General features: G+C 34.9%; 2 protein-coding genes across 2 annotated transcripts in view; both read right to left on the bottom strand.

Annotated features, from left to right (window-relative positions):
• Positions 1–1601, bottom strand: part of unc79 (UNC-79 domain-containing protein) — a 50804-nt gene extending 49203 nt beyond the window's left edge. The window contains exon 1 of the mRNA XM_090113930.1: positions 1368–1601. Within this exon, the coding sequence (XP_089970056.1) occupies positions 1368–1422 (55 nt within the window). The 5' untranslated portion in view covers positions 1423–1601. The remainder of the gene's footprint in view (positions 1–1367) is intronic.
• Positions 1602–7913: 6312 nt separating this feature from the next.
• wtrw (ankyrin repeat domain 61 water witch) lies at positions 7914–11087 on the bottom strand. Its single transcript, XM_090113903.1, has one exon. The coding sequence runs from the start codon at positions 11068–11070 to the stop codon at positions 8155–8157; it is 2916 nt and encodes a 971-aa protein (XP_089970029.1). The 5' UTR covers positions 11071–11087; the 3' UTR covers positions 7914–8154.
• Positions 11088–14056: the final 2969 nt, after the last annotated feature.

The following is a 14056-nucleotide window of genomic DNA, read 5'->3' as shown; positions in this document are numbered from 1 at the left end:
TGTAGCGTCCATCATTATACTTATTTATAGATTTCAGATCTAAAGAACAGATACAGGCGAAAGAAAACAATTTTTTAACCATATATAACTAAACATACTAGTAATTTGCAGGTAACACTAATTTTTTTGGTCACTTACCATGGGAAAAGCTTACTTACCACCGTCAATGTATAGAACTAATAATAAGTAAATTTTAAGCTGTACGCTATTTAAAAAATTTGGTAAGTACTTATTTTGTGTTATTTCTAAGTTCAGATTTGTTTTAACATTACATAAATTCAGGTAAATCTCTAAGTTATACATTACCTTAACATCCGGAGAGATTCATGCATCTGTTTTTATACTAGCGTTTAGCAATGAATGTTTCTTATTTTGTTAATGATGATTACGAACAGTACAATTGTAATATGGTATGGAATATGCAATATACATGCAGACTTTCAGAATTATTTACCAGAATCATGTTATGAAAATAATAATATGTACAATCAGCCTTTCAAAGAGCCTGTCCTGAAAGAAAGGTGAGCAAACACTTAACAGTATACATTTTTATAATTGAAATATTAATTAAGATATAAAAGATATTTTTCATTATATTACAGGTTAATTTAGTTTTACATAATATGTTGCTGCTTTTTTAATCCCAGTAGGTAGTTATTATTTGTGATTCATGAAGATAAGAATATAAATATTATTATCTTGAGACACATTGGCAGTAATATCTCCATTAAATTACAACACCAATATAAGCACAAAACAACAATAAACAGACAACATAGAAGTTGGATTTCACACTAGAATAACAAACATTGGGATAAAGACGTGCGGCACTAGAAAAAGGGGACCAAGACATCAACATACAAATCTCAATAGAATTGCCATCACTTATAAAATGTCTACAATTAATCAAAAGCACTGGGGTGCGGGACAAATGGGGGACAATTTTGAAAGGTAGCCAATATTGAAGTAGACAAAGTAATATTTTTAAACATTGTATTCTACAAACAGTAGATCTATGTTGCAAGAAATGTAAACTAATAGATAACTAGACTAGATAGTTGGATGGCAATGCTAGAAGACGAGGCAGGGGCGTAAGGGCCGCCTGCCGAAGCGTAGCGTGCCACGCTGTACAGTGCAACACCCAACAGTAACTATGGCTCGACTTAACGAGCTCACCTTTCTGATTCAGCGGCTCCAAGGCAAACTGCATGATATCGGATTGCTGCGTGGACTGCATTAGGAACACATAAAAAGCTTTTACTACGCAAAATGCCGCAGTTTCGAACTCTGAAAAACGAAACGCGTTATTGGTCATGCATGCAATTGAAATCGGCGTTAAAGCAGCGTTTTGAATGCAAAATTCTTACAGGCGGCCGCCCGTGTTCCCATGTTAATGAGTTGTATCTTGAAACTGCCCTGCATTTGCTCTGAGTGACACTCGCGGACCGGATGGAAACAAGTAATCAATAATGCCGATACAGGTACAGATTGTAGTTAGTACGCTTCCCGCCTGGGCGAAAGAGATGAGACCTAGATCTAGATTCGCTTTTCTCTTCAATCTATCGATCGAAGGCTTCGTAATTGGCGCGCGCATATTATAGTCAAATCACAAATGTTATGTTATGTCATGTCAACAAAGACCAAAATAAACATAAAACCTCCATAAAACAGTACAAAAGGACAAATGTCAAAGTCAGAATAGCAAAAACATGTTACTGTCAAAATACCGAGGCATTTCGTTACACGTATTTATTTGGAACTGGCGTTTTTTAATAATAAATCAATACAATATCACAAAAGATTAATCAAAAGATCACAGAATCCAATGCCATTCAACCTTGCATTCAACTCAAGCCAAGTCAATCAATGAATGATCAATGATTGGTAGAGTCTGGGTAACGAAAGATGAGACTGGAAAAATAACTAGGTACGTTAAAAACTTAGATTACAAAATAAAAGACAGATGGAGCGTTGCCGAACTAAACCGAATAATTTATCGTCATTTCCATAAAGCTATGTGTGCTGTCATTTCGCCGTTGCACTGTACGTACACGGTGCTTCTGTGTGGGTGTTATGTTACCAGATATTGAAAATTTTCCCAAAATTTTCCCCGACTACGGAAGAAAGAGGGTTATGTTTTTCGAGTGTAGGTATGTATGTATAATATTTCTTTGACACGCCCTGCAGTATAAACTGTTGGATCGATTTTGAGTTGTGACTTATGAGGTGTCATTGCAATCATCTGAATTATGAAGGTAGCTGTGGTGGTAGTGACGTAGGCTACATAAATTATTAGCAGTCATGTTTTAATTTTTATTTTAATATAAATTCGGGTTTTTGATATTACAGTGAAACCTGGTTAAGTGAGACATCAAGGGACCTGCAATGTCGTTTCACTTATAGAGGTATTCCACTTACCCAGTGTCTCAGATATACAGGTATAAATAAATATCTGTCTCATTTACAGAGGGGTGATAACGATTGTAGCTTTCGTTTTGACATTTTTCAAATAAACATCTGTATGATAGTAAAGCGAAACTAAAACTGAAGGTAATTGAAGCTCAAAATTTGTACAATACGTACTTGGAATTACGTGTGGAATTTGTGGGTTGAATAAGAATGAGTAAACAAACAATGTTATCTCAGTTACAGAGGTTTATGCATATAAAATTTACTTGCTGTCTCAGTTATAGAGGTAACTATGATGATAAATCGAAAGAACAAATCCCAGATATAGAGGTTTACCTCGTCCCACTAACAGAGGTAATTCAGTGCCAAAGTGTTGGGACCTCAGCATGAGTTCCAGTTATGGAGGTTTCTCACTTATCCAGGTCCCACTTAACCAAGTTTCACTGTATTTTATAATATTGTAAAAATTATTTTATCACCTATCTACTAAAGTTATACATGGACAAAATAATTTTATTCAATTTTTATTAAATAAATTACATTAAATTTATTAAATAAATTACATTAAATTTATTAAATAAATTACATTAAAAAAAGTTTTTATTTTTAAAAACATAATATGAATGCGAATAGCGGTAGTTTTTAGTCGAGAATGCGGGACATTTTATTTTCATCATATCCATCATGTGTTCACATGAATTAAATCGCAAGCGAAAACGACGCTTTTTATAAAAGTAACAAAAAAATGTATAATGCTTTTTAAAATAATCTAATAATGACCATGAACTTTTATTGCACTATACAAATAATCACATTCACGATCGAAAAATCCAACAGCACTACCCCGAATATCTTTTAACCATTTTACCCCTAAAAATGGCAAATTCATTTTCAAAATACTGGCAGCATACGTTGAAGTTTTGAATTCCTTCGTATTTGTAAAATTATTATTTGTATACAAAATTAAATAAGCCAAATAATCTACAGAAAATCTGTAAAACGATGTTTTATCTTTTTGTTTGTTTTCGGGAACAAGTTTTACAGCGTTTTAATATCACAAGACAGCATTTTTTTACTAAAATATCAAACCCCTTTTGACGTATTGCATGACACTAGAATCGCTATAGCACTAGCGGAGGAACGTATTCGTTTTTGATTTCGTATTTTCTTTGACAAGGGCGATGAATGATTGACATGCTCCATCTGTATTTTATTTTGTAATCTAAGGTTAAAAACAACCGACTTCAAAAACGGAAAAGTAATATATAAAAAATATTTGATATTATTAATTACTACATATTATTTATATGTGCTATTTATTTAATAGGTTTGAAGTCGGTGCCAAGAACTAAGCACTTAGTATTATAAGCCCGTGCACCGACAGGCGACATCAAACCTATTTAGTAAATAGCACATCTAATTATTATGTAGTAATAATTAATAATATCAAATATTTTTTTTTATTTATTACTTTTCCGTTTTTGAAGTCGGTTGTTTTTAACGTAGTTATTTTTATTTAATACTTTTTAGTGTATTTAATTTTCAACACGAATCAAACAAGCCCAAACTCGATAGAGTTGAGTCAATATATTACTGAGTTCCTATGGCCACCATCTGATTCCATCATCATCCAATCAGCTCTATGACATGATAATGTTTCATCGCTATTCAATTTACATACGCATACAAAATTTCAGCTCAATCGGTTACCGGGAAGTGAAACAAAGTTACTTGCTACATTTTAATTAAGTCATCGAGATCAGACAAAAATGCTCATAAAATAAAAAATGTTGTGTGGTTTTATGAAACCACGGTAAAAGTGAAACTGTTCGAACGGTTCCGAACACTGCTTCTAAAGTACTTACCTACTCGGCAGCCGACCGTCACGCGACATGCGCTCACAGACCAAAAAGTTTGAGACGATGTAATAAAAGTTTCACTTTAAAAACTATTGGGCCTATCCGAATAAAATTTTTATGGGACTAATTCGACACCATTCCGCATCAAACAAAAAAAGAATCACGTAAATCGGTTCAGAAACCTTGGAGTAATACATACATAAAAAAACATACCGGCCGAATTGATAACCTCTCCTTTTTTTTGAAGTCGGTTAAAAAAGTCGGCAAATTCAAAAAATCATCAACCGTGATCCGTGAATGTAGAGTAAGAATCACTATCTCTTACTCTTATTATGAACTCTGCCATTTCTGGAGTTATTCCATCTCGTTTTTTTTTGTACTGCTCTTCAACATGAATAACATAATATGGTCCGGTCATTGAAGAAATCTCGTCAAGATTTTGTATCTTTAAACATTTTGAACGGAACAGATTATTCAATTTTTTTATTGTTGCTGAATAGTTTATAACTGGATTACTGGTAGGTATATAAACTACGGATTATGAACTTTACGAACACTTCCAAAAAACACAGGTCTTCATACCGCAGTCAGACATTGGCATTAAATTTTAACTAAGAACAACCGATAATCTTGGTAAATTAGTGTAAATGCTGACAATTAGTCATATAATTATATTTTTGAAAAAAAAAAAATGTAAATTTTAGTCAAAATTTAAAGTTTTTTATCAAGAAATGAAGATCCATAGCACCAAGTTTCCACCATAGAGAGAAAAATTAACATAGTCAATGAAAATAAAAGAAAACTATGAAATGTTTTTTATTTTATATTAAAGCCCCTAAAATTATCTATAATATGTCAAAATTATTCATAGATTTTTAGATATTTGTACAATACAGTCAATACAAAATATCCCTAGACTTTGTCGATGTGTGTACTTGTAGATGTTGTACAAAACTATTTTTGCAAGATTTTTGCTTTGCAAACTAAGTTTATGTCGTGTGGATCCATCATAATATTATATTACTTCATCCACTTGAATTACGACTTAAATACACTCTGTGGAATAAATGAAAAAAAAAAGTAAAAGGTATGTGATTTTGGCGCTAAGTGCTAACGTAACTAGTAATTACTCGGAGCCTCGGTAATTACTAATTATTAAAAAAGTTATAACTAATACATAATCTGTGTATAGGAAAAAAAGAAACAAAAAGAAAAAGGTACCGTAAAACCTTACAAGATTGCCCAACTAATCTGAGTTTGCCCAGCAAGGTACATTTCACAAATATTGAAAAAAAGCAGCAACATTTTTTAGTTGCGTTTGTTATTTAATTTATGGAAGAAATTTGACTATGTCTCTGGCAACACTACGTAACTGATTTTTCCTAATGTCACTTGAGTCGCTGTCACAACAGACTGTAACAAAGTTGGTGGTGAATTTTGCGGGCCAAAAGTCGTGTGAAAAACTTTCTTTAAAACTCGATTTCTAATTATAGCAGGTAAGTAATTTTTTCTATCATTGTGAATTTGTAATAAATACACAAGAAAGACCGAATATCCAGTGCGAAATCTCTTTTACATTCTACGTAATGTTGGTGGGCAATGTCAAATTTGTTTTTCTAAAGCAGTCGTTACGACATTGCCCACAAAAATATTACCGTTAGGGCTGTCACCTCAATGTTAAATTAAATCTGAGTTCCTTGAGCTCAATATTTTTTTTCTTTTTTATTTCAGGATGTATAGTGCTAAGACAAAAAATACAAGAAAAAAGAGAACGAAATTAGCTTCGAGACAATACAGAAATTATTCAGATGAAATGCTAGAAATAGCGGTTGACATGGTACAAAATAATAGAAAGTCAAGTCGGGAGGCAGAAAAGAGGTTTGGAATCCCTCGACGGACAATATTAAACAAAATAAGAAAAATTCACCTGAAACCAGCTGGAGGATAAAAAAAATTAACTGACGAAGAGGAAGAAAAACTGGCAAACGTGTTGTTAGCTTCAGCAGATTACGGCAGCCCCATGACGAAAATGGATGTAAAAATGTTAGTCTATAAATATGTTGAAAAAAATTCACGAACTGATTTATTTGATGACAAATTACCAGTGATAAAGCTCTATTTTGAATAGGTATAGATTTATTTCATTCACTTTTTGAGATTTTTACAAGTGATATAAATCTATCATATTATGACAACTCACACTAAACAAAATAGATGTACGTATTATGTTTAGTAAGAGTTGTTTTAATTTTATATCGTTTTTAAAATAGAAAGTACATATTGCAAATTTTATGATTGTTTAATTTTTATACTATTATTTAAGTCGATTGGCGGAGCTTTCCCCTTTTAATGTTAAAGAGCGAGCCACGTGTTCGTAACGTACCTGTGTACCTACACTGAACTGATTAAATAAAAGACTGACAACCCTAGCGCATCGTTTTTTTTTTTATTAAAAACTACAAAAACTGAAATTCGACTTTGCCCACTCAAATTTGGCAGATAATATAAAAGATAAAACATATAGCAATAAGGTCCTGTGATAGATTGGTATTTTTTCTAAAATGATCTCTAAATCTGATGTTCTTAAGATAGAAAATACCGAAATTACAGAGGTATTTGAAAAGCGGGCAAACTTGTAAAAAATACTTTTTTTTTGGCCCGCTGCTTTATTTGAGGTTTTTAGCACATAAACATTCATTGTCTTGTTATGATCGGATATTCTATGCAAAGAATATTACATTTATCAATGATTTAGCACAATCACTAACTGAACATAATATTTTTTTCAAAAAATATATAAGTTAGAAAAAAAAAAGCAAGAAATCTGGGCAAAGTTGTACGGTTTAACGGTATGTGATTTTTTGGCGCTAACTATAAAAATATGGTAATGCGGCTATCCTGTCATCTGTGCAGTTTAATATGAATTTAGTAAGAAATCCGTAAGTAATTTCTATTCTATTACCTAGTTATAATTACCAACTCAATAATGCTTAATTAATCAGGTTCCTCTCAATGGTTCCTATCTAAATTCTATATCGGGGGGCACAGCCACAGGCACAGCAGTGCCTCCGCCAAGTCGATAAGTTATAAACTATTGTACCTACCTACCTACTTATAGACTAAACTATGTAATTCATTCTCCTACTTTATTATTAGGATAAAATAATGATTGAGTATTGAAATTTTTATATTTCACATAATTTATTGGCCTAATTATTTAAAAAAAAAAACTAGATAAGAAGGTGCCATTCAAATTAATTGTTACTTATAGTTATTTTTTCCAGCATAAAGGTATTTAAATAATTCACGGCAATGAATTAAAAAAAGAAATAAGTAAGTAGTTAACTAAAGGGTAAGTATTTGAATCCTCATTTTCATAATGTCAACTTCTGTATTTAATAATTTTCTTGAGTAGGTAGGTACTTAACATAATATCTCAAGCATTTTCACTCATATTTAAAAATCTCATATTTAAGTATGTGATACTTGAACTCTCAACATAATAAATAGGTAATTTTGAATTGAATTTCTATATAAGAGAAATTATTTTTGCCACGCCATTTCAATTAATACGACTATATTTTCTGACCTTTATCAAGAATCAATCTTGTTGACTATAAAGAGGATATTAAATGAAACGAACACTAAATTTTTAAAATAATTTTATTAAACCATACACTATATCACAATAATAATCTACCAAAACATTACTTAGGATTACAGAACGCGAATCCTCCATCACTATTTTTCCTATGTACAATACAAAATATCACCTCCCAGATTAAGTTCACAACGGTTCACAATAGACTTTTATACGATCGACAATGCTCGCTATAGTTTATTGACTTATACCGTTGGCATTGAAAATAAATGGCCTATTATATCATCAACGGGTATCCATCGCGCCGGCCAACGCTTGCTGTATCACGAGCTGCTGAGCGCTTATAAGTTTTTTCAACTCTCTCACTTCCTGTGTTAGTTGGCGGACATTCTCCGAAGTTTCGTCGAGCCTCGCTTGCAGACTTCCTAAACCAGATGAGTAACCATACTCTCGATAGCTCGAGTCATTATTGTTTTCGTACTTCTTGAAACACGAGTACGCGCCGGTTGTAGACCCATTAGAAGATATTGTGTGTCCGTATTGCTTTCTCATTTTGGCGATGTCGTAAGCTGCCATCATTATGTCTCTAGGGAGGCGTTTTTCGCTCGGATTTAATGGCTTCACGCTCAATACAACTCGATAGGCTTGTGGTGAAACGAGTGCTGAAGAATGGAGTATTTTTAAGAGACATTTAGGTAAATAGCCATTGAATAAAGCCAACTCCATGTATGATATTAGTTTTGTTTGTCGAACCAATTTGGATAGGCCAGCCGTTTTTCGTAATCCCTGAATGTCATGTACCGCGATACCAACTAGAAGATTCATTAGTACGACAGTGACAAACATCAAGAACAACACGTAGGTTATTTGTGCAGAAAATTCTAGTAGAACCGGTGGGTCATTTCCATCTGGTTCATTCAGCAATAAATCTAAATTAAGCTCCCCGATCATCATTGTCAGTACTGTTATAAAGCCCATGAATGGATTGGCGAACGATGACGAATCTGGAAATATTACGCAGAAACTTATTGTGAATCCAATGAGAATGCATGAATAGGCCATTAACAGTTTTGCGAACTCTTTCTGTACTTTTTGATACATAGCCACGTATGTCCCAAAGACAGGTAGCTGTCCGATCATCATCATTAGATTAGTCCATCCGGCGAGTACAGCAAAAGCTCCGACATGATTTTGCCACGTATAAGTGATGTTCGTATAAATGTATGATATCAAAAAAACGCTTACAATGACAAACCACTCTATCATATTTTCAGATTGCATTAGATACTGTTTAACTGTGGAATATCCCGCTATACCGTAAACTTTTCTGAAAATTTCGAATATTGTTATCCCAGCTAACACCCACCATTGCATTTCTATCACAAACGGGTTTTTCCTTAACAAATCTCCGAGTATTGATTGTTTTTGACACAGCTCTTGTTCTTGAATCGTTTCTTCCATATCCTTACTACCGTTATAGCAGTTGTGTGCAAGTGCAGTCAAAACATAAAGCGTGAGACAAAGAACAAATATAAAACTCAAAAATAGACGTGCAACGTAATACTTCCTTATTTTCTCCCATTTAATATACAGGAAAGCGGAGCAAAGAGGATGTAAAAGTACTTCCTTTTGGCCCTCGTCGACAAAAGTGTTCAAATAGCTTATTTCTCTCGGGTAACAATGTTGCAGAATGCTGCGGAAATCGAGTTCAAGTTCGACTTCACGATTACTCGTCTGTGAGTGGTGTAATGTGATAGCGCAGTCCAACTTCCTTGTTATCATCGCAAGTGACGCGGGCGTCTTTCGAGCGATCACATTAAGTGCGGAGTTGCCCTTTTTAGATCGCGTCGTTACGTCAGCGCCGTGATAGATTAATGTCTCCACACACGCAGATAACCCGTCAAGTGCAGCTAAGTGCAAGGGCGTAAAGCCGTATTCATCTTTCTGGTTTACATTGGCTCCCCAACTGATCAAAGTTTCAATTATGTCGCACGCGCTGTCTGATTTGCCGATAGCTGCATGTAAAGGAGTCCTCTTGTCAAAATCCATCGCGTTGGGATCTGCGTTACCTTTCCTTAGCAGTGATTCGACGCATTCTAAACTAGCAGACCTCGCCGCGAGATGTAAGGCTGTGAATCCTCTGTGATTTTTTAGGCTAGCGTCTGCTCCTTTCGTGAGAAGTAAATCCAAACATTCTGCGAAGCCACCGTCAGCTGCTAGGTGTAACGCTGTTGATTCCCTATCTCCAACCCGAGTTCTAACATTTGCATCGGCTTCAGGTGTATCTAGCAATATCATGAGACATTGAATCATGCCCAAATCAGCCGCTAAGTGTATTGCATTAGTTCCACCCGGTTCTATCTGGTTTACGTCAACGCCATGAGATATAAACAATTTCAAGCAATCCACCGAATTCGCTCTTACGGCACAATGCAGCAGGCCGCCTTCACAGTTGACATACTTCACGGCCGCGTGGACTGACGCACCTGTACTGATTAGTAAATTAGCCACATGCACTGAATTTCCGAATGCTGCACAATGTAGCGGCACAAAGCATCTCGGCATATAATTAGGATCCACTCCACATGATAGGAGATAATTTGCGCAATCGGTCGACCCGCTAAACGCCGCGGCGTGCAGGGGAGACAGGCCCAGTGCATCGTAATGCAACGGGTCCGCTCCCGCTTCGACCAATAACGGTAATAATTGGTCCAATTTGAGGAACGACGCCCAAAATAGACAGACATTTCTCTCCGCTTCTGACGCTGATGTGAACAAATTGAGAGCGGGTTCGGTTGTAATCGCTCCTGATTCTAGTTCATCGAGCAATCTGAGCCGTCCGCCGACGGCGCGCATCTGTTCATAGGCGCTCTGACGTATCGAGTCCCCGCAGATGTGCGCAGTTAGATCCAAGGGCGGCTCTTCGAAGCTGTCGTACATATTTGGGGCACTCTCTGCGGGCGGGGACGATCCAGCGAGGACATACTCCAGGTGTCCCATGGAAGGGTAGGCTCTTTCGAGGGATTCTTCATCGAGGGGTGAGTTTTGGGCGCGAGGGGGTGAGGCGAGAACTCTGGCGGCTCGCGGACGCCGGTCCATGTCGCGGGGGAGCGATCGGTGAGCGACATCGGGCTCTTCTGGGTTTGGGGAGCGGCGAGAGCGAAACCACCGCTTCGGGAGGAGGTTGCGCGTTGTGGGCATGCGGGCGGTCTGCGCGGGACTGGCTGCTGCACGCTCATTGTCTGGCAATTGGCGATCGGATGAATCGCGCGCACCTTCATTGTTAAGCTGCGTTTACATGTACATTTTTATCTATTTTTAAATACACTTTTTTATATATTATATGGTTAAACTTGTATTTGTATAACTTACGTATTATTCTGATACACAGATTACATAAATGTCATTTTTCATTAAAATCCGTTCTGTAATTATTGGATATCAAATATTGATACATCCATCGAAACATTCAAACTTGTGCTACGTAAGATTTAGCGTAATAAATAGAATTAATGACTACTTAGATAACAAACACCAAGAAACTAGGTAGGTACAAAAGGATTCGCTAAAGAGTTTGATGGGGAATACTTGTGTGTGTGTTATGTGGCCAAGAACATAGCATAAAAGCGCTTTACTTATATGTATATAATTGCATTGGCATATTCATTATTTATGTCTCACAACACTCTGCACATCGCATCACCAAAAAAAAAAAAACTAAAACGTGTGTATAAGCACCCTTACAAGGAATCAAATGGATCAACAATGGTCTCGACGTATGCTCATACTTTTTGCTTATGTTTAGTGTTTACAGAGAGATCGTCTTATTCACCCTTCCTGTCTTATTGTAATTGTTTACGTCTATTCAAAGGCATATTGAATATGAAATCGGTTTGGAAAACCCTTTAGGCATAATAATTATTAATTATTAATAGGACAACAAGTTTTTTATAAATATACTTTCCTTGTGCACTTGATTTTTTTCCTAATTCTGAACTACTACTAAGTACTGTTTGTTAAATCAACTAACTTTGCACAGTATTTTATGTAATGTTAAAAATTTAGGCCCACATGTTTAACTTCCAATTCAACTCGATTAGATTCAAATTAAATTATAGCCGATTATTTAAAATACAAAAACAGCAAAAAGTTTTTTTCAAAATTCATCCAGTAATTTTTGCGTTAAAGTTGGACAACGGACAAAAAGACAAAAAATTCTAAATATTTTTTTTATCTATCTAGTATCATAATACTTGTATGCAAACTCCTAGGGATTTTTTTGTATTTATTAAATAAATCGATACTATGAAGTGAGGGAAGTGCTACAGGAGCCGAACAACGAGGATCTTCATCGCAGGCTGCACCATTATCTTCCACACAACACGCTGATCAACGAGCAACGGTGACAACATAATTTTCTTGCATTACCAGGACAGGCCGCAGAAGGTCCAATCATATTACCAATTTATCATATAAAAAACTCAACATTCAGTTTGATATAAATAAAAACATGGTACCTATAATAAAACTACAAAACACGTTTTAAGTTTTAACACGATACATTTTACATCTTTCATGTGTATAAAGTTAATTGAATGAAATGAGTCCGTTTAAAGTGGTTCAAAATTACTGGAATAGTTTACATACAAAGATTTATAATATAAACTTACAAACATACAGTTGAAGCTAATATAAGCGTGTTAAAAATCCCCTTATGGAGTACCTACCTATGGTTTAAATGCGCTACATATGTATTACTTTCATTGATCTATTTTCTTTCCGAACTTGAGTAAATGATCGGTCTTCTGCAGAGTCTAGCCAAATAATTCCTACTTTTTTTTCACCATCGGGAATCGAACCCAACTCTCTCATCCACGGTCGAACCCCTGGCAAAAGCAAAGTACCTACCTATCTCTATGTAGCTTATTTGTTATTCTGGTACATTATAACAACATGACATAATTTTTTAAATTAATTTATTTGACTAACATAAAATGTATTTTATATGGATCTCTGTGTCTGAAATGAATAAATTATTATTATTATAAATTTTATCAAAATAATTATCTTCAGTGATTTTCCCGTGGAAAAGGAACATGTAGAATGACAGGCTCCTTTTTACCACAGTTAAAAATTCCCATAGGAATTTCCTTTGACCCACGGACGAAGACGCGAGCAAAAGTGTGTATGTTCGTCTTTCCTTTAGGTCGCAATGGAACAATTTTTGGTATGATTTTTATGTCTAACGATAATTAAGAAGGTAGAAAGTGATACAGGCTAATTAGCCTGATATATAGATATTTTACGTCGGTAAAAATTTTTACCGACGTAAAATATCTCATTCCCCTCTGAAGATTCATCGTGTATTTATAAACTCCGATAGATGGCGCAATGTTTTTAATATCCTAAGAATACACGGGCGAGGCTGTAGAAAATATCTAGTTTTATATTAAATTCATAAAAATTCATAATAAGCCATTTTTTAATGATTGCATAATACAGGGTGTCCCGTAAGTAGTGGACCAACGGGTTATGGGGAGTAGAGGGACTTATTATCAAACAAAAATACTAAAATTTATTGTCCTAAACCATAAAGTTTTTGATTTATGCTTTATTTTCAAAATTTGATAAAAATATCATCCACGTAAGCTTAATATGAACTTTTACCATTTCTGTTTTTATTTTATTCTTATTTTTTTGTTCAAGGTTGTTAAGAATACATAACTGCCCACCATACACTAAAGTGCAGTAACAGCAAAATCACGATTTCGAGTAAAACGCATTTAAAGTTAAGAATTGATTTTAAAAAATCAACAGAATGATAAGCATATTCACGTGGAGTGTATGTATTAGGCAATTTCCTTCAAAAAGCTAAAGTCGAACAATATCCAAATCACAAGAAAAATCAGTGTCCAATTCAAGCGTACTTCAACAAAGAATAATATTGTAATGACGGGATCAAGCTAAACACGCGTGTAGTTCCGAGCTATAAGCAAGTCACTAAAATAGTTGAAAGTCAAAGAAAATAATAGTGGGTTCAAGTATCGTCTATGATTGGCCAGAAACAATACAAAAGAATTCCAGCGCGCGCCCATGAAGGCAATAATTCTCGGAATAACTTAATGAGTTGACTACCTGATAATTTCTAATTTGAATGTTGTAAGGTAACGGCACCAGTCGTGGACAA

Source organism: Colias eurytheme, chromosome 20, assembly GCF_061535395.1.
Source record: "Colias eurytheme isolate Ceu_HAF_F1 chromosome 20, ilColEury1 Martin Lab GWU primary, whole genome shotgun sequence".
Lineage (NCBI taxonomy): Eukaryota > Metazoa > Arthropoda > Insecta > Lepidoptera > Pieridae > Colias > Colias eurytheme.
Note: the sequence above shows the minus strand (reverse complement) of the source record. Positions and strands in the feature narration are given on the sequence as shown.